Source organism: Vanessa tameamea, chromosome 5 (genome assembly GCF_037043105.1).
Source record: "Vanessa tameamea isolate UH-Manoa-2023 chromosome 5, ilVanTame1 primary haplotype, whole genome shotgun sequence".
NCBI lineage: Eukaryota > Metazoa > Arthropoda > Insecta > Lepidoptera > Nymphalidae > Vanessa > Vanessa tameamea.
In genome coordinates, this window is record NC_087313.1 from 9,479,155 (window position 1) to 9,505,117 (window position 25,963).

The window sequence follows — 25,963 nt, forward strand, 5'->3', positions numbered from 1 at the left end:
CCGAATTCATTGTCAATGCGCTTGATACTTCATAAAGTACTTTTCTAGAGGAGTTTTCGATATATCTTTAAGTAATTCAAAGTGAACGTCATTTATAATCAGGCAGTTAGTTGGACGACTTCCAAGATTTCGAGCTGAATTATTTTAAAAAGCATGTACTCTAACGTCCGTTTATATTTTTCGTAAATTGTTTTTATTTGCATTGTAAAATTATATAGGTCATAATAAAAAAAAATGACATTTTAGTATTGTCGTAATGTCCAACGGCGATTTTTATTATATTAAGACTCAATGCCATTTTTAAAATTTTTAACCTATTAATATGCTTATTTGTGCCTAATAAAAAAAATTGAAACATCTGATAAAGCTGAATAATATATATCAAAAAGGACAAAACGGGCATTGCATAAATCCTGTTTCATACAAGTAATCAATGTCCACATTCTTGATGGTAATTCTATAAAATATATAATGTTAACAAAATTCAAATTAATTTTTTTTCGAATGTACTCTGTTAGATATTAATTGTAAAAAATCTACTCTGTTATTAAATAAAGAAAATTCTAATATAGTTATAGTATAGTCAAATTTAACTTTACTAATTTATATATTAATTTCAAAGTTTTTCAGACGGTAAAACTAATGTAATATCTACAACAATTCGAGACGTGCCAAATCACGTTCATGCTAAAAAAAATTGTTTCGAATATTCGATTCGATTGCATCGAGTAGATATTTGAAATTGAATATTTCAGCTCTGAAAGTTTTATCTTGAATACAAAATATTCAAGGGAATTGTTTCAATAAACGAATGATACCACAAGAAATTTGTGACCGAAATTTTCTTAGTGTTATTTCTCAGTCTTAGGTCATCATTTTGGTAGCAACTGATAGCTCAATACTACATGACATATTACGACACAATTTAAGATATATTACATGCTAAGAAATATGCCGTACGTATTAAATATCAATGTGGATATAATTACAAGCACAAGATATACAAAACGCTAGAAATGTTAGCGTATTGATCCTAAAAAAATAACTAAAATTTAAATATTTATTGTTTTCTATTTCTATAAAATATTTTTTCATTTGAAATATTCCGAAAATATAATTCTGAATGAAACCCGTGTAGCGTGCGACGATCCAATATAAAATGCCGGCGACAAGCGTTTTGCGAGCTTTTGTTAGGCCTCGCGTACACGTGACGTTCACGCAGATTATATAATAAGCCAAGGAGAACCATTTACGACGCATTCAATTGTATTGAGGTCGATAATCTTACGTTATGGTAATTTTAACCTTTTATGTCATTATATGTGTTTTTGCGGCTTATAACAACCGTATTGAATTAACTTTATTTCTAGGTCACGGTTTGTTACACTTAGGGTAATACGTATTTAGTGAAGCATTTTAGATTCGCCATTTTTGGAAAGCAATTAATAAAATATAGAACATCGTTTGATTCGCACTCCTCGTCTAGTTAATAAATTAGCGTATTTTTAAAACATTTCGATAATATGACTGGTTAAAGTCATCGGTGTGAAACAATTGCATCATAAATTGTATAATATAATTATAGTAATAATACTCTAAGAATGTAAAAAAATACGTTGTTTCCCAATTAGTGGTTATAAAAAGAAAAAAAAATTGTGTAAGTAGTAAAAATTGGCACAGATCATATATACGGGTGTACTATAACTCGCCGGTGACCAATCAGCTACCGCTGGCTTGTTCAAAGAATTACATAATTAACCACTAAGGCATTTACTACGGCGTAATTATAGAATGAAGGAGGTCAATGATCTTTGAAACCTATTCTGGTAGGTATTGCGTAAAGCAGGGCTGTCCAAAGCACGGAATGAAGTACGTTTTTGATTTACCGCAAATACGAATTTTATATAGAGATGGATAATTTTGGTAAAAAATATTTGAGCATCTAAAGTTCACTGACGACGTATTCCAGATTTTAAGGAATTAGGGTAAGTTATCTTGATATGACTTTTATATTTCCTTGGCCCATCAGTTAATGTAGTATATTGATTAAACTGGTAAAGTATCTCGGCTAGACAGCCCTGGCCTATTTAGTATTAGACATCGAATATTATTTTCAATTGACTTTGCAACTTGAAATTATTTTTAATTAAAATTATACAGTAATTTGAAACATAAATTATCAATTTAATGATTGCATGTTGCATTCCTATTCTTATCTGTTAAATATAGCCTATAAGCTTGTATAACGCATTCGTTTTATTAATTTCGATTTATAATTGAATATTTATTATAATAACCGCACTTCAAAATAATATTAATGAGTCTGAATCAATTTAATAATTACATAAGGGAAATACCATTAAATATTAATAATTATTTATTTTTAGGCCTTTCGACTACATAGGTACATAATTAATGAATTTACTTTATAAGACAAAGTAAATAGCAATTTATATGGTCGATCAGTCAAGGTATCCAATCGTGTTCCATGATTGGCCAATTACGCTGAATATAGCATAGTGTACAAATGTGTCTATAAATACACATGAACTGCTTCACTATAATCCGATGGGAAGAATAACCGACACAATTTGAGAGATCAGGTCCAATAGTTCATGTGCCCTAAATTTCGCCTGCTATTCCTTAACAGAAATGCTTTTTAGTTTTTTATAGGGCCTGAACCTCGGAATCTCAAACTTTATAAACAGGCTACTAAACCAATGAAGCAAAACAACATGTTACAAATCAGGATATTATAATAACGTTTGTAATTTAGAAACAGCTTCCTGTAATGCTCCCGACGGACTCAAGAATAATAGATCGAAGAACTTACAAGATTTGTGGCTTTAATTATCCCATCGCGTCGTAAATCTAATTTAATTCGCTATAATCTCTCGTGGAATCGAGAGCTTGGTCAAGTCGCCGTGTTTGCCAAACAACTCCTCGGGTTAATCAGTGATATCATCTCACATTATATGTTTGAAAAATCGAATATATTTAAAAGTTACGATTTCAAATCTAGTTAAGTACCATTAGACTTTTCTAGGCCGAAGTTTTTTTTTATTTCTACATGCTTCGTGGCTTACAAATACAGAGTAAGGAAACCTGTTTGTGTCGAAAAGGCTTATGACTATATATATCCGATAACCTAACGATTTTGGGACTCCTTCTTTAATAATAGCTAATGACCAGCATTAAAAAAGCATATGTAACTTTTACTTATGATTTTTTCTCAACTGTGACATCAGTAATTGATGAATTCGTCTGGGGGTACCTCAAGACGAATTAATTAATTCGCTGTCGTTGAGCAAATTGCGCGATGGTATATTTCGTAATTTATCAACAAGTTCGGATTCAGAAGAGGCTTACAATTTGTACAGATTATTTGTAATACATAAGGTTAAGTTTTACAACTAATGTATATTCTTTGTACTAATTTGTTTAAGATTGTTAACCTAATTTTAATAACTTAAGTTGATTTACAGTTGACTTACTTTTCGAAGCCCATAGAAGTCCTTGATTCAAAGCAATGATGTACTGCCTCAAATCAACTTCACACTTCTCCGGCAATGAATGATTCCCATTCAATATGTTTATCCAGTCGTGGTGCTCCAGCAGACCCTTCATCCAAGCCATGCGAGACGCCCTCACACCATCCGTGGAGTTCACTTCCCCACTAACAACACTCACCAGCACTAATAATGTCACGAAAAACATATTTGTAACATACATTTTCACTGTATCAATGAAGCATTGCCGATTTGTTCCAACGAAGTAAAATCCCGAAGGCTGCTACGATTTCACACACATCGCATGTCTGAAACAATAACAGAAATATATGAACAAACAGTCTCAATTCGTAATACAAGAATATTGCTGTATCACGACTTCATTCGTTCATAATAATCCGCTGGGAATCTTTCATTTCTTCCGAGAAAAATAGTATCTAAGTTTATAAACTGTATAAGTTATCAACATATTGCGTACACGATCAAATTAATATACACATATATATATATGTTTTAAAATTACCACTAAATAAATCTCGAAAAGTAACTCTTTGTGTTTATCTGTTACGCTTTCCACTGAACCGAATTTGATAAAATTTGGTATGAAGCAAGCTTAAACCTAAGAAAGGATTCTAGGCTACTTTTTTATAAATATGATCTACGATGATACATGTTTGAAATAAATTGTTGTGAGAACATGAAGAATATTTTAAAACAAATATATCGTAATAAAGCATTAAGCAAATAAGTACAATAATATAAAAATATATATGAATGATAAACATTTTTTTAAGGTAAATTGTAAATAAATTAACTAGTAATTAAAAAATATACTACATTTATATTTGATAATATGGGTAAAGTATTGCGTTATAATAAAATACTTGCACATTTCCAAAGTAAGAACATGTTTTCACTTCAAAGATTCTTAAGCCGATTTTCTTGACATACTTGTTCGGAATTTTTCTCCTTGCTTCCAGATGGCTTTAAGGATTGAAATTCATTTCGCCGATACTGACTCAATTTCTTTAGCATCACTCGAATTGGAAAATACTTATTATTAAGACAATATTTTACTGTTATTATATTAATAATAGGTATTTCAAAATTGTTCAAAAACCGTATAATAAATCGTATTCATATATTGTTAAAGATGGGTTATTTTATAAGGTTCGTTATCTTCGGTGATCGTAATATTTCCTATAAATGAATCTTTTGTGTATAAATTCTTAAATCGTTCGTGTATAGTTTTTTAATTTTTTTTCCACGTCGCTAGGCGTTGATAAGCACAAAGCCTTATGCAACGAGACTTCGTCGGAAAATGCATTATTCTTAAGAGAAAAACACTATAAAATTATTCTAGCTTAAAAGTCTTCTTTGTATTACTAACTTATTATTTAAAAAAATATACTAATAAAGAGTATATGTTTTTTAATATTATTAAAATATTCTTAAGAGAATGAGTTAATTGATTTATATCGTGACAATATTTTTCGGTGGATCGATGGTAGTCTTAGATATAGCACCAACAGGTATGGCAATTGCTCTTAGACTAGGTAAGGTAAAAACAAAAGGTAATTTATACTACAACCCATAAATTAGATATAAATATACAGATGACATTATGTTCGATAAAGTCCTGAGAGCATTTAATTAATTTCTTACTAATTATTCTTGTTCGAATCGACATTCTAAACCGAGGCTGATGCTGATGGTAGTTACATTAAACTAACTTGATAGATATTCATACATGTTTAATGTCTGTTCTAGAACTAGTTGAATTTTAATCCAAATTTATTTTAAAATTAAAATGTTCTGTACAGTTTATTATGAAACGGATAATACAAAAAAAACCGCGATAACTGTTCTCGTTACAACTACTATTTAGACTAACTAACATATTATTTCATCGTAATAATATAACGACATTAAAAATAAACGTAGGTTTTTGTTTGTTCCCTTTTCACGTCTCAGCTATTGTACTTGACAATATCGAAAAGTTTAAATGGTCAACTAGTGCGATATCAACTAAACCGCAAGTTACTGTTATAAAGAGCCGTATCTGTTTGTAGTTATCAAATCATTGTTTTTGGATGATTTATATTTCTTTTTTTAAATATGTGAGTTCTGTCATCTGATGGTAAGTAGTTTCAACCACCCAAAAATAATGGAGCCGAAACAAATATTAACCATTCCTTACATCGCCAACGTTGGGAACTAAAAGGTCATGTCCCTTGTGCCTGTAATTACGTACTGGCTCACTCACCCGTCAAAACGGAATACAACAATACTACAAAGTAACTTCTTCAGCGGTATAATAAGTTATATAATTAATTATGCGTTTGTGGTACCTAGATACCTAGTAGGTACTAGGTAGACGGATTTGCACTAAGCGCTACCACAAAAAATACAATAAGATTGTATAAAAAATAAAATAAAAGTAATTAAAAATTAGCGATACAAGACATAAGCACTTATTATAAGTTTATATCTTTGGATTATATTACCTTAAAGGTGGGCCTTTATATTTCAACTTGTTGTAAACCGCAAGATAAATAACTTATATATAAAGGTACGAAATTATACTATAATTGATATTAATGGGTTTATTTGTTCCAGATACTTTGATACAATTAGTTGAGAACAAGTAAGTCAGGGCTAACAACTACAAATGTACATATATTAAATATCTAGTTAATAAACGCAGATCATGTCTCCTCGACTTTGTACACATTTGGGCTCTGCAATACGTTCCGAAATATTTTGTTAGGATGTTTCTTTTACAAACAAAGAAAATACACATTTTCTTATTACTTGCCCGATGAAAGGTCCCACAAAGGAATCGTATGTACTTTATGTCCAACTGACCTTTGATGGATATTAAAAATGAATAGGACCCGCATTCCATTTTTTTACGTTATCATATTTCTCGTACTTTGTATCTCGTATAATACCTACGATATTATATGATTGCAAAAAATAAACTTGACTTGAGGGATGTTATGAAGATATTATAAAATAAAATAAAGATTGTTATATATATATAGTAAAATAATGTTCGATATTTGCGTTAGATTTTTTATAAGATCAATAAAATAAATTGTTTTCATAGTATATAAAAGATAAGACTGCTTTAAATATCTATATAGTTCGCATTTTGAGTTCAATGCAATGGTTGCGTTCTCCTTAATTCCTTTCCTTAAACTTTTCAAACAACATACGCTCTTATTAACTTTTAAGAAGAAGTTATAACTTCTTCTTTATTAATTTATCACTCAGTGTTGCAGCTTTTCAAACAGTTTTCATTTAAGAAATAATAACAGGCACTGTTTCGTTTAATTTAAAAAATGAATTACTCTTATTTAAATACAAAAGCAACGTTCTAACTGACTTTCAACGGTCAATTCAAAATATAAGACAAGAACGAAATTTGGAGTTAACTTTTCAAAAATCAAAATCTGAACTATGTATATATATATAAATAAAAATGAATTCATATTTCCCTTGATACGCCATAAGTTGAGAACGACTTTACTGATTTCATTCATTGCATTTTTTTTTTAATTTTCTTAAACTTTGAAGGAGACCTTAAAATTAAAAAATAATGTGCAGTAAAATGGAAATGTATATTAAACTTAAAAGCGGTTATGACGTATTTACAGAATACTATGCATCAAAAAATATTATAATGAACACTGTTTGTTTATGTTATATTTTTAGAATATATATTTTTTTATATTTATTCCAGTTCGATTAGTTAAACAACGATGTATCACCTTCTTCCAAATGTCACCTCTAAATATGAAAAGAAAGAGAGAAATTAGTGTTTAACTAAACACGTACTAAGCAATGTTCATAAGCAAGGCCGTAAGCACTAATTTATTTTATAGAACTTTCTCGAGCGAAACATAAGATTCGTTAATTAAATTGAAATAATCGCCCAAACAAATATAGAAACGAACTTTTGTATATTTAAAAACTTCCTAACACTCAGAATAATAAAACCGAGCAATGTTTTGTTTAAAAATGAACTAGAACAATGGAGTACGTTAACTATATAAGCCTAGTTCATAACTTCTTCTCAATATCAAGTATGAACACAGCAAGCTACACCGCAACTTGAAACTCACTTGCCGTTAGCTTGAAAATTTCCATTAATTTTAATACGATAGTTTGTAGTTTGAACAGTTTTTATACGATAACAACGAAGTTGAAAAGAAAGTTGAGTTTCAGAGTATCGCTATAACAAAGTTTATATTTAATTTTAAGTTAAACATAACTTATTTTTAACTATTATTGAATACTATGCATAATATGGAAGAGTTTTCACTGTACTCTCTTCAATTTTAGCGACATACTGTCATATAAATACACATAGATGAATCAGTAATGAGCTACATGTTAAACTCATAGTTTTTCGACTTGATTTTCACAGTATTACGTCTGAGTTCTAGTTCCAATAACGCGAAGTTGCACAGCTTAATCCTTAAATATTAAAAAAGATTTAGCTGAAAACTTACACTCACGTCGGATATGTAATATTATATATGAGTATATCTTTATTCTTATTTTTTTTATATCAAAGAAGAATTTTGATTTCAGATTACTTATGTATATAATGCATACGTTAAATGTGCATATTAAAATAATTGCAATTTTTATTTTAACATATTTATACTTTTTTATGAATTCGAAATTAACTCGACTGTTACCTCTTTACACTTAAACCTTTGAACCGATTTAGATGAAATTTGGTATGGAGACTGTTTGATCCCCGGGAAAGGACATAGGCTACTTTTTTAAATCACCCTTCGAGAGGGTAAAATGTGCCGGTAACGGTGCTATGGGTAAAGTTTTATAAATTTCGCGCGACCAAAATCGCTAGAACGAATAAAAAATCGTTTATATTGTTTAGTATCAGATCTAACTAATTCAACTAAGTCAACCAACAAGACTAAGTAATAAAAAAGTAATTTGAACCTTATATTTTTATTAGCAAGTTCGTCTTCAAACATCCAAGAAACATCACGTCTATGCCAAGGCGACGACTTATTTCATTACAACTCGTTTGTGTAAACGCTGGACGAATTAATATCCTCCTAATTACATCACGAACGTGACGCGAGTAAAGCTTTTGTAAACACGTTTCACGTACGCAATCAACAATGGAGAAATTGAAATAGATTAATTGAATTAAATTACACTGAAAATTGAATGTTCAGTAATGGTAATGATAAATTAATACGAGTTATTTAATTTATTGTATATATGTAAACTATTATACGTTACTGTAACTTATATAAATACAAATAAAGACTATATTCCCTATTTTGTGATTTTGTTACCTTACGAAACTGCTTTAGTTATGTCATTGGAAAATAAAATTAAAAAAAATCTTTTAAATATCATCTTATCACAGTTGAATAAAATGATATCAAATATATTTATTATAGAAAATGAAATTTTACCTTGACAAATTTTGTATCTATCATTTTCTTCTGAGCTGATAAATTGCCAACTTCTGAGAAAAGCTAAAACACACCTTGTAAAAATACAAAGATTTGAATTTATTCATTCTATGTAAGGTATTCTGCCGTACAATATTCAATCACCGGTTATTATATTACCCAGTCTGAAAGCGAAAACTGAAGTGACGTTTTAATTAGGTTTATTGTCAGACCGCAGCTAGGCTGATTAGCATGACAATAGCGGGCTTAAACGAACGTCAATTAAACGCTGTTTGGAGGCTCACAGACGCAATATTGCGGGGAATACGGGATCAACGCAGAATACAAAACGCGATTAAACCCCAAAGCAAACACTATTACTACCGAACGTTGCATCATATTCTTGATACAACAACAATTTGATAGTGTTATATTTCGCTTGTGCAATTACACTAATGGTTTAGGCAATTTGTAACAGTGATCGGAGAATAAAATATCACTTAATGTACACGTTTGAGTCGTGTTTAGAAAGCTAACTGTTATATTTGGTAATACATTATTTGATTGTCAACTGATAGTGATCACATGTATGTTGAACATACATATTTAGTTTAACGGAAGATTAATGTTTGAAATGGTAATTGAATAGATTATTATGTGACGAAATGTGATAGTCGAGGGTGTGGATCCGCAGTGAAGATATTCGTGTAAACTGTCATGATCTTTATATTATTGGAACGACGACTACTACTAAAAGTAAGGCAAAAGCGTTATGCCCTCTCCAGACGACCATTACATCTCTTTCTCTTTCTCTCTGTCTCTTTCTAATATGACCGGTTTAAATATCGTTTTAAATAACGCGGGGTTTTTGAAAACTGATTCTTTTTCGTCAATTTTTTCCATTGTGATGTAATATATAGCGAAAGCCACGGCTCCAACCGGGTTTACCGCGACACATCGGATCATAGGATTCATTATTTTGACGATTGCGAAAATATAATTTCGAAAATAGTATTTGCGTCTGGGTCTGGTTGTATCATACGTCTTTTGAAAATTAATTTACTCGCATGGGCATTGTTGAGCGGTATTTTATTTGTTCATCGTTGTTTTGAAAATACTAATTCATCAGCAATGTCTGACTGCGTCCAAAGCAGCTATACCGATAGCCATTAAAATTACAAAAGATCACGTTTTGTTCAGATATTATCAAGTATTAAAAGATATTGCAAACATTTTTCAAAGTCAAAGTCAAAAATCTTTATTCAAGTGTTTACACTTGCTTATTGATTGTCAAAAATCTACCACCGGTTCGGAATTTAGCACCTCGGACCTGAGAAGAACCGGCGAAAGAAACTCAGCGGGATATTTTTTTTTTCTCTTTTTTTTTTTTTTTTTAGTTAAGAGTTTTAGCATTAAGATATAATTTTAATCTGCATCGGCATACTATCTGTATTATTATTAAATTGGTCTAACCTCTGTGTGGACGCGTCACTTGCAGATCGTCCTCGTATCACAATAATGTTTCATACGCGAATAAAATATATGGTAATGCGTTATATTACACAAGTGTAAATACGTGCTCATATTTCACGCGGAAGATGAGAGGGACTCATAGCTTAACAGAAAAATAACATCGTGTGTATTATACGTTCTTAAATGTTCTACAATACACTTACAAATTAAAATTAACAAATTCCATTTTTGCAATTATAAAATTAGTTACAAATTAATTAATTATTCGGCTTCGAATCTAGGGCTAGGTCTTTATTTGAGAAACAGTACCTAGAAAATCGGTTGACATTTTGAATGAGTCAATTGAATGAAGTCGCAGGTTAAACAGTGAACCTTTAACCAAAAAAATCGTAAGATATTTTTTAGTGGCACTGTATAAAAAAAAAGAAATTTCTATTTCTTAATTTAAGTTGTGTTTGAAAACAATGAGTTAGTCGAGTCATTGCTTTTTTGTGTATAGATTACAGTGGTTTCTCAAACCGTGGTTACACACTATTGCTTCATAAAACTAATTGGTTTGAGCGAAATTTTTTTGTGAGCTACAGATTGTAAAACCACAAAATTTAACATTGAAAATATAATCATCCATTACGATTTAATTAAAGAAAAGCTTTAAATAAATGAAGTATATAATTATCGTATACACGCCACATCCAAAGAAGTGTAGAGTGGGAGCAGGTATAAGAGACCCACGCCGTTTGACGTCCCCCCCCCCCCCCCCGACTACGTTCTGAGCCGAGGTGCGGTCTCATAGGAGACACCCTCAGGAGGAACGGCCACCCCCCCCCGACTACGTTCTGAGCCGAGGTGCGGTCTCATAGGAGACACCCTCAGGAGGAACGGCCACCCCGAGCCCGAAAGGGATCAAACCTTAAGGGCTGAGTCTAGAAACTCGCCCGACGCTGTAAAGGCCAAAAGCACTACGTCATTCAGGAAACAAAAAAAGACGGCATATATTCCACGTAAAAATCGTCCAAAACTCGATGACAATTTCTTGGTTCATTAATCTACAATCTATAATATAATAAATGCAAAAGTATCTCTACTACTTGTTACCTGTTCACGTTAAAATCGCTTAATTTAAGCGTGAAGCGCAATTTAGATGATATTCTGGAGATATTTTCTATATTATTCACCCCTCTAGGTGGTAAAATGAGGGGTGACTGTTTGAATGCTAGAGATAAAGATTTTTAAATTTCGCGCGAGTAAAGCCGCAGGTTTAGCTACTAGTACAATAATAATACGATTCCTTTTATGAACGTTAGATACACCTTAAAGCAGGTGCGACCATGCAGCGGCTGCAGTACGATATGAGTTTTATTTTACCTTTTTCATAATACGTCCCATGATCTCAAAAATTCACGACCTGTTTTAAACTCACGGTGTATGGAACACTTACGTATTCCGCAACAAAACAACAAAGTTAAGTGGCTTCCGTGTTAGAAAAGATTAGAAACGCCTGCCTTATCATATTTTCCTGTTTTTAAAGCCCCAACGTAAAAATAGGGGTATTATAAGTTTAAGTGTGTACCCTCTGTGTGTGCGTTCTTAGTTGTAATTAAAGAAAATGTATTTGAAGACCATCAGCTCTTTTGTAGTTGTAAAGACATGTAAGTATCTTATACTCCTCTTTTCGATCAGACTCAAAACTTAGTACCCTGTGGCTTCCATAATTTTACCATAATGTGACCTGATGCAGCATTATCCTCAATTTCTAACCACCTTACAGCAGACGTATCGTGCTTGACCTCACTGGATATTTTATTTTTCGACATCAAAAATAGTAAATACCACTACCACCGGTTCGGAAAAAACATCTCGGACCTGATAAAAATCGGCGAAAGAAACTCAGCGTAATTTTACTTTTTAAATGACGTATTTGACCACATATTTTTCATACAATAAGAATAAATATATTTTCGTTAATTAAAACAGCCTAGTGGCATTTATCACATTCCCAAGGAGTAATCAATTGATGAATTATCACAATGAATAATAGATACTAAGAGGTTTTTTAGTTTTAAAATGAACATTTGTTAGACGTAGAGGGCTTGAATAGTATCTCTTAGAAATATTCAAATCGACCAATGCGTTCTCTGTTTGGTTTGTGAAGACATTTTCAGCGGTGCGGTTTGCTGCACTCGCCACATTTAATGTGTTATGCGACCTAGTTCCCGTATGAACGGCAGACGTTTACCGGCCCGCAAGTGCCTCAACGATCTGACATTTGCATTAATGTCGCATCATGTATGCTTTTGTCGGTATACACGTTTGAAGAGGATTGATAAAACATGACAGGTGGATGTCGTGTTCGAACGGTTATACTAGTAAAATGTAAATAGGATAGAGCTGAAGAATATTTTATAATCTACCTTATGTATAAGTCATATATTAAGCTGCTTCTGTTATACAATTAAGTTTATTTAAGAATATGTTTTTTTTTTCATTTTAACAGTAACAATAATTAGGATGGGACGATACTGGACAAAGGAGTCTAGCCGTCGGAAAATTGATTTACTTTTTATGTATTACGACATAATTTTTTTTTTTTAAGTTTATTTCACAGCAAAAAACAAAACATATTTCGTAAATTTTAAGCCCCTTTTGTGAATACAATATTTCGAAACAAGATTAATGAAGGATTTATTTAATACGCAATACTGCACTTATACAAATAAATGTTATATTAATGTTCGTCAACAACACTTTTTGTACACAATGTTGATAATAAACGAAGTAGATATATATTTTTTTATAAAGCACACGATAAGGTTACTTCATTGACTTTAATACATTCAGCATTCTACAAGAAACAAATTATTCAGACCAAAAGTCTCCATTAATTATTAATAATAATGAAAATCGTACTTTTAATTACAATTGACGGTTCATAGTCCATATATTTATTTTATGTTAAACTAGTTATCTTTCGCAACTACGCTCGTGTTTTAGTGCTTGGTTGTCTTGTGTCAGGCATGAAAAAGTAGCGTATGTCCTTTATTGGAGTTCAAGCTTACTTCGTACAGAATTTCATCAAATTCGGTTCAGTGGTCGCGATAGAGCAACAGACGGACCTACAGAGCTACTTTCGCATTTATAAAATATAACTATACATTATATACGATAGGTAATGTGTTATTTGTTTTGAACTTATTATATAATAACTGCACATAATGGTGTTTATTGTTCTTACGTAAAAGTGTAATTAATAGGAAAAGTAACAAACATAAGCTGTAATTACTCTTTTCTCTGTGGCCGTCTTTCTCTTTACAATCCGGTCATCCTTGGGAATTACGAAATGTATAAATTGTGAAATGCAAACGACTCGAGTCCGGGTCGGCACCTCTCGTGAGCTCTACCTCGTAAAGTATTGCATATAAATGTTGGGGTAACCGCCTCATTTGAATTTTTCAATTATTTTTGTAGTATCTACCTATACTATTACTTCATATATTGGGGTTGACGAACTCAATTTCGATATTATATTTTAAGAATGGTGTCTTGCGTCTTCATCCGTATTTCTGCTCCTTCTATTGCAATGCCTTTAAAGTCAACTCAAATAGCAAGCGAAAGTAGCATTCAAATGAGACCCTGATTTTTAAGACGATTTAAGTAAATATCACGTCACTTATTTTTTCAAAAATTACTTCAATATCCTTTTAAAATATTCAAATTATAAATAAATATATCTCTTCGGTAAAATAATAAACTTCAACAAAGTCCAAAGACTGTAAAATGGATAAAAAAAATCGTCTTTTTCAAATTCCGAAATATATTCAGAATTTGTAGCCGACATAAATGTAAAAAGCTCTTCATCTCAAGAATCGCAGACGCAAAAGACAAAAGCAATATGAACTGAGACGTACATCTCTTTAGAATAAATGAATGTTTCATGAATGGGTGGAGTCGCGAAACAGCAGTGTTTAATATCCTTAGGCAGATCTGCAGAACACAATCAAAGCTAAAATCAAGATTTTTTTCAAGTAACTACATCACAAGGAACGTTCCTGTAAGAAGAATTTGCTTTAATAACTATTATAATAATAATAATAACAACTATACATCTATAATAGAATTACTAAAATAAATAAATCACAGTAAATAAACTTGAGACGAAATATACAGGGTTATTGGTAATAGGGGTGATTATTTGCGATAATTTTAACCCCCATATGTATCATGCAAAAGTGAACCATTTTTGAATTATCACGTTTTTTAGATTTTTTAAAAATAAGTCAAAAATGCAAATTCAAAAATTTATTTAAGAAAAAGTATCAATTAAAATCTATTTTATTCTTCTGATTTATAAAAACGAATAAACACTGGTTATTTGTCAATATAAAAACAATAATTGTCGGTCCAAATTTAAAAATGCGAGACGGAAAAAGATATTATTTCAATATTTTTTTGATTTTTTTTCCACAAAAATGCCTTAAAAACAGAAAAAATCGTTATGAAACTTGTCCTGCAGATTATTTTAAAAACATAACCGTTTTATTAGTTCTCTAAAAATGTATAACAACTAGGAACTTATTTCAAAACAACCGAAATAAAATGACCACAAAAGATGCTGGCAGAAATTCGTATTCGAACATGAACGAATTTGGACTAAAGTTCGATCTTTAAAATTCACACAAAATGAATTAAAAACAATACCCAATGTATATAAAACTAAAATACAAATTTAAATTTGCGATTCAACGGGGAAATGCTGCTAGCATTCTTGCCACTATTCCACGTATTATTTTTAATTCATATATTTAAGCACTTAATGTTATCAATTCTTATGTTATTAAATTTAGTCATCATTAAATAAACTTTTCATGTTGTATTAACAACAGCAATGCGATTTTGTAAGCAATCACTCCGTATCTCACTCATGAAATATTGACAACTGACTTACAGTGATACGCCATTTTGATACGTGTATCCTATAAATTTTATATTTATTGTAGTCAATGACCAATGTCGTATATCACATTGTGACATTTCAGGCTCGTGTTCTGCGGTGAGTTTTGAGTTTCTTGTTACAGAATAGCCTGACAGATATGGAATAGGCTAGACACCGTATTCTCATTTAATTGTATTAAAACTGCGTGCGAGCTGCATTTTACCAATCTACGATTTACGTATTTGTCATTAGTCTTATTTATAATATTATATTCTTAATTTGATTTATCTCTACATAGTGTAAAGTCGCCGTCGTCTTTCCGCCGTCTGTAGGCTTAGATCATTTAAACTAAGGAACGCATAAAATGAGGTTTTCATTAATTAACTGAGTGATTCAAGAGAAATATTTATATGTCTAATTTTAATATATTAGCGAAAAGACGAGAATTTTTGTTGGTTGTTCAATATAATCATTGTATAAAGTCCTTTATTTTAGGCATGTAAAGTTGGGACGAAAGCTAGTTATTTAATAATTTAATATTTAAAATCCATCTTATGTTTAAAGTGAGTGATTGATCATCTGGAGCATATAGCATCGGTTATTTCTTGAAATACTTATACGTCAAAAACATTTAACGTGTGATTTAATTTGAAACTAAATAAATTACTGACCCGATCTTATTTAATAATGTAATTATTATTTAATATCATAATCTTTGAGTTCGTTTTTTTTTTATTATAAAAAAATATATATACTTCATTATACCCACAAGAACATCAAATTCACGCTCGTCACGTTAATAGTCTAAACTATAAAGTGTAAAATTGCGAAGCGCAACTGTTTATATACCAATATTATATACTAAAACCTTCTCCCAAACGCGCTACATATTCTGGTATCAGTTTTATGTATATTGATTAAATCGTTTTTACAGTTAGTCATTACAAAAAACTGCTATTTATTTAGTATAAGAGTATATTTGATAAAATAAACTTTTTTAAATACTCGTTTAAATGATTGTAAGAATGATTTCATGCTTTTCAGAATATATAGTTATATTCTTGTTACTTTATGTCTATGTGTCTATGTGTGTGTGTATTATATATCAATCAACGTCGTAAAGTCTAATGCATGACCTTGTTTGTATGAACATCTATGCTAAGGCCTACAACTTTTGATAAATGATGTACTTATTTTAAATTGCTTACATCCATTATATATTATTTTTTATATAGCACCAAGAAACACCTCTTTATAGGTTTATTTTTTTTAAATATAGATAGGCGAACGGGCAAATGGAACATCTGATATTAAGTGGTCATCTCCGCCCATAGACATTAGCGCAGTAAGAAATATTAACCTCACACCACCGTCGCGTCACCAAACGTGAGAGCTAAGATATTTATCTCTAAGCTTACTCGCACTTCAAACCGGGCCAAAATATTGCTTTTTGGCAATAGAACGTCTGATCAGCTTGCTTGATTCTAATAAACAAATAAACACAATAAGTCCAGTACATATAAACTACAATCAATTGATTTATAATTTTAATTTCTATTGTCAAATATAACATATTTCATATCGTACGTAATTTAACTGTAAATAGACTAGTATTCCTTCCTTCTCTAAAAGGAAAATTTCCAAAAAATCGACTTTGTGATTTAGTTGTCAATAATAGCTACTCATAAAAGTCTACATCATAATCTTATGATGTTGACACCCGCTATTGAACCTACTCTAAATTACTACGTACTCTAGTTACTCTAATCTAGGTACGTCAGACAATTGTTATTTTTTATAATACAAGATACCCATCCCGGCCTCGCACAGGTAAAACGAAGATACTGTATGTTATTATCGTACCGCATTTTATTCCAAAAGAGTTAAATATATGTATACACATCGAATTTTCGATACAAGAAGAGTCTAATATTATAGAACAATCTTGTAGCGTTCGTGTTTTGCTAAAGCGTAGTCACGCACGTCGCACGTTTTTCATCCGTATAAGTAAATGTCTTATAATATCTTCTACAACTACTCGTTCAAATTGCAAAACATAAATAAACCACGTTGGTGTTTTACTACCGCAATTTTTTTTTATTGTTAATTGTGAGTGATTAAAGCTCTAACTGATAATTTTAATTTAATCGGTATTTTTTTTATCCATTTTTAAAATTAAAAACTGTTAGTTCTAAACAATATTTTAGATGAAGATTCTTCTCGATAGCCTTACTTTTAATATAAGTAATTCTACAAAATTATTCTTAAAAAGTGCTTCCAAAAGCCTACTTGAATAAAGTATGTTTTGATCTTGATTGATTTTTATTTCGATTTGCGATCTATAAAAGATGACAGCAAAGCCTTACATTAGAAATTTACAAATCCCTCAACAAAGTTTTACTTTACCCAATTACTTATCTGTTTCGGCAGCTTTCGCTTGGAAAGCGCCAGGCTGACAATTCCCTCCAACTACGTCGACATAATGATAATATATATTTAATATGCTACATATAAGCATTTTGTGTACCTGTTTTGTAATTGTAAATTGTCATAATACGAAAATTTTAGATCAATTTTAAGTAGTGTTTGTATGAACGCGAAAAAATACAAGTATTAATAATATATTTTTAGTAGTATGATTACATAATCATAAAATGTATGACTATATTATAAATGGTAATATAGAATTATTAAATTGAATATGTAAATCTATTGATTTATCAAAAGTTTTTTTTTTTTAATGTACCTAGGTATCTAATAGATATTAAATATTACATATATGGATAATTTTATTATCTCTATATTACAGACGAGTATCTGTCACTTTTTATATTAATTATAATATTATCTTTTTAATCTGGTAACGTGAACATTGACAGATACTCGTTATGGCGGGAAAATTTATTCTCGGATATATATTTTTCAGTGTGCATCGATTGAAATCTTTCTTATAATTGTAGTAAAATTATGTATGAAAACCTTATTTATGAGTTCTTTCATTATTTATGTTATTGCTCTTTTTATCTTCAATTAATTTAAAAAGTAAATTATAATATACGTTAATAATATGTCTGTTCAATAGGAATGTGTTTATTTGTTATTCATGCGTGTATCCTTTATATTCTGGGTTCTTACTTATACAACTTTCCATTTGTTTTAAAAGACCCTTTTTAACCCGTCCGTTCATAAAATATACAATTGGATGGAGGGCAATAAAACTACACAATGACTAATAAAATATAAATATTAAAATTTATCTTACATAAAAACAAATACATATTTTATAATTGTGCTATTACATTCGGATAATATAGTTACGATTTACAAATTATGTTGCACATATAATGTTTAACTTATGTAATATTTCTTCAGCGCATTGAATACAAATTCCAACTTTGTACGTAATTGGAAAAAAAATATTACGAAATATGAAATCGTTAATTCCAGAGTGTAATGGCATTTATTGTATTTATTAAAGGTCAACATTAAAGAATAAAAAAATCCATATATTGTTGGGTAATCATATTTTTTATATTAAATATTTATACCATGGTTAGCATATGGGGAAATAGAACGGGTTATCCATGATTCAATATACAATGTGTCGTTTAGCGTACGTAAAAGTATTATAAAAAATTGTAGGTGAATACGTAAAATATCTACATATATTTATATTTATAATATTTTAAATGATTATTGCTTAATATGGATGTAATATCTTTATGGTTGGAAACATTTATAGAGCATTCGAAGAAAAATAACGAGAATGTTTGCACAAAAATGTTATCACAGTCGCGTCGATTTCGAAAGGGACTCGGGAACGTGCTGAATGTGCGTAAAGTTTCGATCAATCGTCGATTGGAACAATGTCGTAATTCATTGAGTGTGAAGGTTCTAGTGCTATCGCTTGCTGATGGCGAACATCACTCACTGAAAAACCGATGTCGGACACAGACTTTTTGCGTCAAAATCGTATTGCGAAATTTAATGACCTCGAAAATATTTCCTGCAAATTCGACGAACTTAAATAGAAATCTTTATAACCTGTAGTGACATAAATGATGTAAGAGCCGTGACATACCGAGCGGTAAAGCTAACAAATGGTGAAAGTTCAACGCGATAGGCTCGCCATGGGTCCGCGTTTAGAGAGTATCAATTTCGCGATAAATTAACGTTTATGCGAATACTATTCAGATAAGTACTTTCGTTAGCACATATTTTGAGACCGTATAGAGAAATATACGTGTTTTTGTGTGTGAATAGGTTTCTGATATTTCTACGAAGTCAATGTTACAATGTAGTGCAAATATCGTCTGAAATGGAGCGGCAATTTATTAGGACCAGTTATTTTACTTTACTTACGCAATTAAGAGGATGCAATATTTTCACCTCGATTCCGTAGTACGACTTAGTTCGGTTATGATAATGCTACCTACTTTTAATTCGTATTTAGTGAAATATTATAATTATTTTATTTTATTTTACATCTTTAATGAATGAATGGATGAATTAATGAATATGGCGAGATGTATTCCCGTGTTATTAGTTTGCTTAGGTTTAAAATATTTTGCAAAAAGTTTAAAAGAACTAAGATATATAATATCACGTAATGTCACGTAATATAAAATAAAAGATTTAATAATTTACCCATTACATGTATAAAAAATTGACTTCCTTTGTAAATCAATTCAAAGTAAAAAATTTAGGAAAAAAAAGTTCTGAGCTTATAGGAAACAATAATTTCAAAAAGTTAAAATATCACAACGTACTTCGTAACGTTTTATTCTGTTATGGGAGATTTATTTAAAATTTAATTAGTTTTCGTTCCGTACGTTCATAAAAGGCAGAACTACGTAACCAATGCTTACCGCAAAATCAGTTACTTATCTTGTATTGAATTAAAAATTACCTTATTTATATATTAACTCTATTCTAGCTAGAAAATTCTAGCTGTGACAACAAACAAAATAATATATTGCATTTTAACGGTCATTAAATTATAAAACAGCTAAATATTAAAAAAAAAATACAAAAAACTTCACCCACCTTAAAATAATCGTCCAATTATATGAGTAAAATTTGGTATAACTAAGTTATGACACGCGAACAGACACTTCCTCGTGAACTAAACAAGTCTTTAGAAATATTTCGCGTTGATAATAAACGAATCGGATGAGCGATCACTGGGCACTGAGTGGTGCGCAAGCGCCGGTTATGTGGCCACTGAGCCACCACCTTCCGACCGGTATGAAAGTGTGCTGCAAGTTTATAACAAATTAATTTCGTTTACTCCAAGTCTTAACATTGGCACATATGGCAGTATAACAAGAGATTTGTGAAAAGACCGGCGTTTCGATTTCGACTGATCTCTTCGCCCTCCTCGACAAATAGAAAGTGACACGGAAACCGTGGAATCAATTATCACGCGCCGGCAAAACGAATGATATATTATGAGATTTCCTTTCAACTGATCTGGTCTGTTAGCATGAATGATTGAAAAAGTGCCCATCGTGATTAAAAAAAAATATTATTTTGCAATATTTTTACTTTTAGTCAGCGACCTGATTTTGATATAAGTGCCTAAATCAAAATTTTTGATAAATGATAATTTTCCGAGTGCCTGGGATAAATAAAGAGCCGAGATGGGATAAAGAAAGGCCCAGTGGTTAGAACACGTGCATCTTAACCGATGATTTCGGGTTCAAACCCAGGCAGGCACCACTGAATTTTCATGTGCTTAATTTGTGTTTACAATTAATCTCGTGCTCGGTGGTGAAGGAAAACATCGTGAGGAAACCTGCATGTGTCTAATTTCAACGAAATTCTGCTACATGTGTATTCCACCAACCCGCACTGGAGCAGCGGGGTGGAATATGCTCCAAACCTTCTCTTCAAAGGGAGAGGAGGCCTTAGCCCAGCAGTAAGAAATATACAGACTGTTAAAGTAAAAAAAAAAAATTGGCATAAATCTGAGATACGTCAAGTACTGTATTACAATGTTTTAGTTTAAGATACGGATCAGGTACAAGGTGTTAGTTCAAGGTGTTAAGATGTATGTAGGATAAAATATTTCAATAAATATTTTATTATTATTAATACTTGATAATAGGATTAATAAGATCTGAATTGACTGAAAATCGATATGTTTTTCGAGACTTTCCAAGATGGATACGGGTAATTCTCATGGTGTTAGAAAAAATTATAAGAGCAAAGTTTCTTCAAAGGAAACTAAACTACAAACAGCTTCTTTGAAAAAAGAGTGGAGAGCATATGCTTTTAAAAAGGCAGTAAAAACACTACATATAAAAATAGACTTGTTGAATCAAAGAAAAAGGTCGCATTGTGAGCGATTTTTTTTCATTCTTACAATAACAAAAGCGTCTAATTAAGGTCACTGGAAGACGATTATGCGGAATGGCATAAGTTTTCGTCCTCACAATACACGGCCTCAGTTGTCTAGTGCGGACACATTGATTCCCGCCTCCGCCTCGGACACGACACCACTGACGTTATTTACAAAATGCTCCACTTCTGCCATTTAACTTCCATTTTCATACACAATAGAATTTGTTGTTTATTTCTATTTTATTGTCCGTACACTTTACTTTGTTTACGAGTTTATTGTTACTTTTCATAACACAATAAAACTTTTGTGGTTGTTTATTTTCTATACAATCGAATATTGACTATTATTTTTACATATTTGATAAATTTATACATTTACGTAAGAGCTCAGTTACTTATTGGCAAAAACTAGATACAAATTATGTTATAGGAATTCTTGGTGTGCGTATGTACATTTAATAAATAATCGTATCGGCAAATACTGTGATCAAGTAAATAGAAAACAAGAAATTAAAATCAAATTAAGATATTTTAGTGAATTTTGGTTTGAAAAAAAATTATGTAAATAGTTGCATTTCTCCCACCCTTGAAATTGAAAATTATTCTTAATAACAATCAGTCTGTCATTAGAAAACGTCTACGTTGCGAAAGGAGTCACTACGCTAAATTTCGAGGCAATCAATCTATAGTGTCGGAGATTTCAAGATGACTCAGTGGTATTTAACACAATTCAATTTTAGTTGAATATACGGCGTACGTTTACTAAGTTTTATATTACCTCATTACATTATTCAAAAATAAACTTTAAAGGTACTCGACGTCTAAGTCATTACATACCGATATTCTTATATTATTGTAAGCTAGTTTGTGGCCGCGTTTTAGGGGTTGGTTGTCAAGTATTATTCACACAAAATCTTTATAAATTCAAGTCTGTGTGTCATTCTGATGTGTGAGGTATATCATTGTAGAGTTTCATTAAAATCCATTCAGTAGTTTTTACGTGAAAGACTAACAAACTCCCACACACAAACATTCGTTTTTATAATATTAGTAAGGATTAATTGTGATAGGCATAACATATTATGATTTATGCTTAAAAGTAGATACCTACAAGCTCCAAAATTGTTCGAGAAGCATAAAACGCGAAATTAGTTTCGGATTTTCTGAAAATCCTGCGTTAATAAGAATTAATTTATTCATTTTGCTGCCTTATTATCAAGTCAAAGCCCTCATCCAATTTTCTACGTTATAAACGCGTAAAAATGTATCATAAAAGTATACAATTTGAATATTCTGTAATATATAAATATTATTATTAAATATGTATGTAGGTATGATACGATAAAATTTTATATTATGATATTAATCATTCGGTAAAAGATAATGTTATACAAACATTTAAAAACATCAAATTCATATCCGTTAAGTCAAGATCACTTGGATCTTATAAACATATATACGTTTATATTATTTATATAAAAGTAGAATAGCCTGTAAACGTGCCACAGCTGGGTAAAAGCTGTCTCTCTTCGAGAGATTTGGAGTTTATTCCACCTCCCTGCTCTCTTGCGATCTGGTGGATGCACATGTGAAAGAATTTAATCTATAACATACAGATTTCACTATATTTCCCTTCACCTCGGAGCACGAGATGAATTATTCATACAAATTAACGTGGTGCTTACGTCCTCTTGAAACTCGGTTAAGATCCACATGTTTTAGGCACTGGGAAATTATGGTACTCATAATATATTGAAGCACTATTACTTTCTCATTTTCAAAGGATAAAAATCGTATATGAATAAAATATACAATTTATACAATACGATATTTAAACAAGGGAGGACGAGCGAAATGGTTTATTATTTTGTTTTACGTAACGACTTTACGAAGCTATGTTCTTTTTTTGTCTGTCCTAACTATCAACGGTTATTTGATACGGAAAAAAGGACCTTCGTCAACATACGAAATTAAATGTGTTTAAAAAAAAGATTGATCTTGTGTAATTTCGTCATCCATTAACAATAAACATTCTAGCGAATTTATATAACCATAATTTGCAAAGTCGCGTAATTTCTAAGATTTACATTTTTTTCCGTAAAACTACCTACCTACTATTTTAACAACAAAGCAAATATACATTATTTATCTACTTCATATCTATTGTATGTAAATAACATATTCATAGCACATACAGTTAAAGTTTAGCAGGTCTGTATATTAAATATTCAAAAAGATCGGCTGTGGACTGTCTACTGTACGACGATGGCAAAATAATTCTTTATAGAATTTATGCTATATCTTTTGACTTGCGTCCTTATTATTAGATCACGGCCGTTATAGGCGTAATTGGGCATTTTTTGGAGTCAAACCATATTAGTATTAAATACATATATTGCTGTATCAAACATTCAGAATCCCATCGATATTTTTGAGCAGGTGTTAGCTTTAGTAATGCCCATACCCTCGAGACAACTTACTTTTATATTATATATATTTCAAATAAAACTAAAGCAATAATACTAATTTACGTGTCTCTAATATCAAGGATGATAAACTTCCTTACAATTATATATCCTTATTAATAACTTATACACAAACCCCCATCTCCAATATCACCCTGTAAGCCATGACGCGATGAATTTCTCAAAAACATTGTAACAAATTTATTTTACTTAAAAGTAGAACCTAAAACACCATTGTTAATATTTCTATCATCAAAAATTGTGAACTTCAATACGTTTTTTTTAGTGTAATATGTATGCGGACGGACAAATGGGTCAACTGATGTTATGGTCATAGTCATTGGCATTGTAAGAAATTATTGTATGTAAATCATTGAAACATAACTGAATTGAATTTAAAATATATTTTAAATTATTAATAATGGCATGCTTGTTTTATCGAGTGTATCATCTGATGGTAAATGATCACCACGGCCTATAGACAACAGCGCCGAATGCGAAACCAATGCGTCACCAATCTTCGGAACTGATATGTTATGTATGTCCTTTGTGCCTGTAGTTACACAGACTCACTCACCCTTCAAACCGGAACACAACAATACTGAGTATTACTATTTGGCGGCAGAATGTCTAATGAGTGGGTGGTACCTATCCACTAAATTATTAACACCCTCTTAAGTGGCGAATTCCAGAAACACTGTAAGAACTGTCTTTCATAAGCAGAATCCCAAATAACGATTTCCATAATTCTAACATTAAAACTGACGAACTTCTCTCAGGTGATGAATTTCGAAACATACTTTCTGAAGAAAAATTTCGTCTTGTCAGACCTATACTTTATATGCCACTCAGACATTTTATGAAATAGATACTTATTATTTTTAGTATTAAGGTTATTATTGTCTCTAGTAAAGAGCTCAAATCAGTAGAAGTGCCGGCACTGTTTAAAATGCCAGTCATATTTGTATTTTTTTTTTTATATATACTATATAGACTGGCAGTAAAAGTTTATTTATGATTTATTATTTTGCTTATATTTAAAGGTTTATTTTATTAAGTTCTCATGTAAAAGTTATAGATATTGTATTGTTTTCGAAGTCAGTTTTTTTGCAGGTTTTTTTATTAGGAACCTTCTTTTTAAAAAATAAAGGTTTCTAATACGGTGGTGGTTTTGTAAGTTTCTACCGTAAATAGATAAATATTTTAATATCACGGTAAAATAAAAAAATAAAAAAATTATTAGGTGTCATAAAGGTCAAACGACCAGCCGCGTTAATAAAAGTACGCATCTACGCGACCCTCGCTAAGGAAAAAAGTTAAAAAAATCCAATTTGCTTCATTGAATAAAAGACGTTCATGTTACCAAAGTACTCCATTGTCCACTGAATGTGAATAATGTAGGAACATGACTCAAAATACCTGAGATACTCTTTGGAATATGCAAGATTCATTTCAGTTTTACGATGTTATCATTTGCAAAATTAATCATTTAAAGATGCTTTCATTTAATGGTGCTTCAACAGTTTTAAGTCCGCAATTGTATGACGATGATGTATATTATAATATTAATGTTTTCATCCACTAAACCATCACGAACACTAATTAATTAACTAGTAAGATTAATTAACAACATAGGTACTCGTAATTTTAAGTCCGTCGGACGTCCTGACAACTTAAATAGTAAAAACTTTTCTAATTAACTACGGCAAAATAATTTGACGTACCCAAAACTTTATTTTAAGCATCAGGTCATTTTAAGACAAAAAATATCAAGCGAAGAGCATTGTGTTATAA

The 25,963-nt window shown here is 30.8% G+C and overlaps 1 protein-coding gene across 2 annotated transcripts in view; it reads right to left on the bottom strand.

Moving 5' to 3' along the window:
* The window catches only part of LOC113392264 (nose resistant to fluoxetine protein 6-like), a 56,090-nt gene extending 35,476 nt beyond the window's left edge, over positions 1–20,614 (bottom strand). Inside the window, exons 1-2 of one of the 2 annotated variants that reach the window (XM_026628608.2) lie at positions 20,406–20,614; positions 3,495–3,817 (exon numbers count right to left, since the gene is read on the bottom strand). In XM_026628608.2, the coding sequence (XP_026484393.2) occupies positions 3,495–3,732 (238 nt within the window). In that variant the 5' untranslated portion in view covers positions 3,733–3,817; positions 20,406–20,614. Of the gene's footprint in view, positions 1–3,494; positions 3,818–6,016; positions 6,131–20,405 lie in introns of those variants that run through there. The other variant, XM_064220974.1, reaches the window with a different exon arrangement.
* Positions 20,615–25,963: the final 5,349 nt, after the last annotated feature.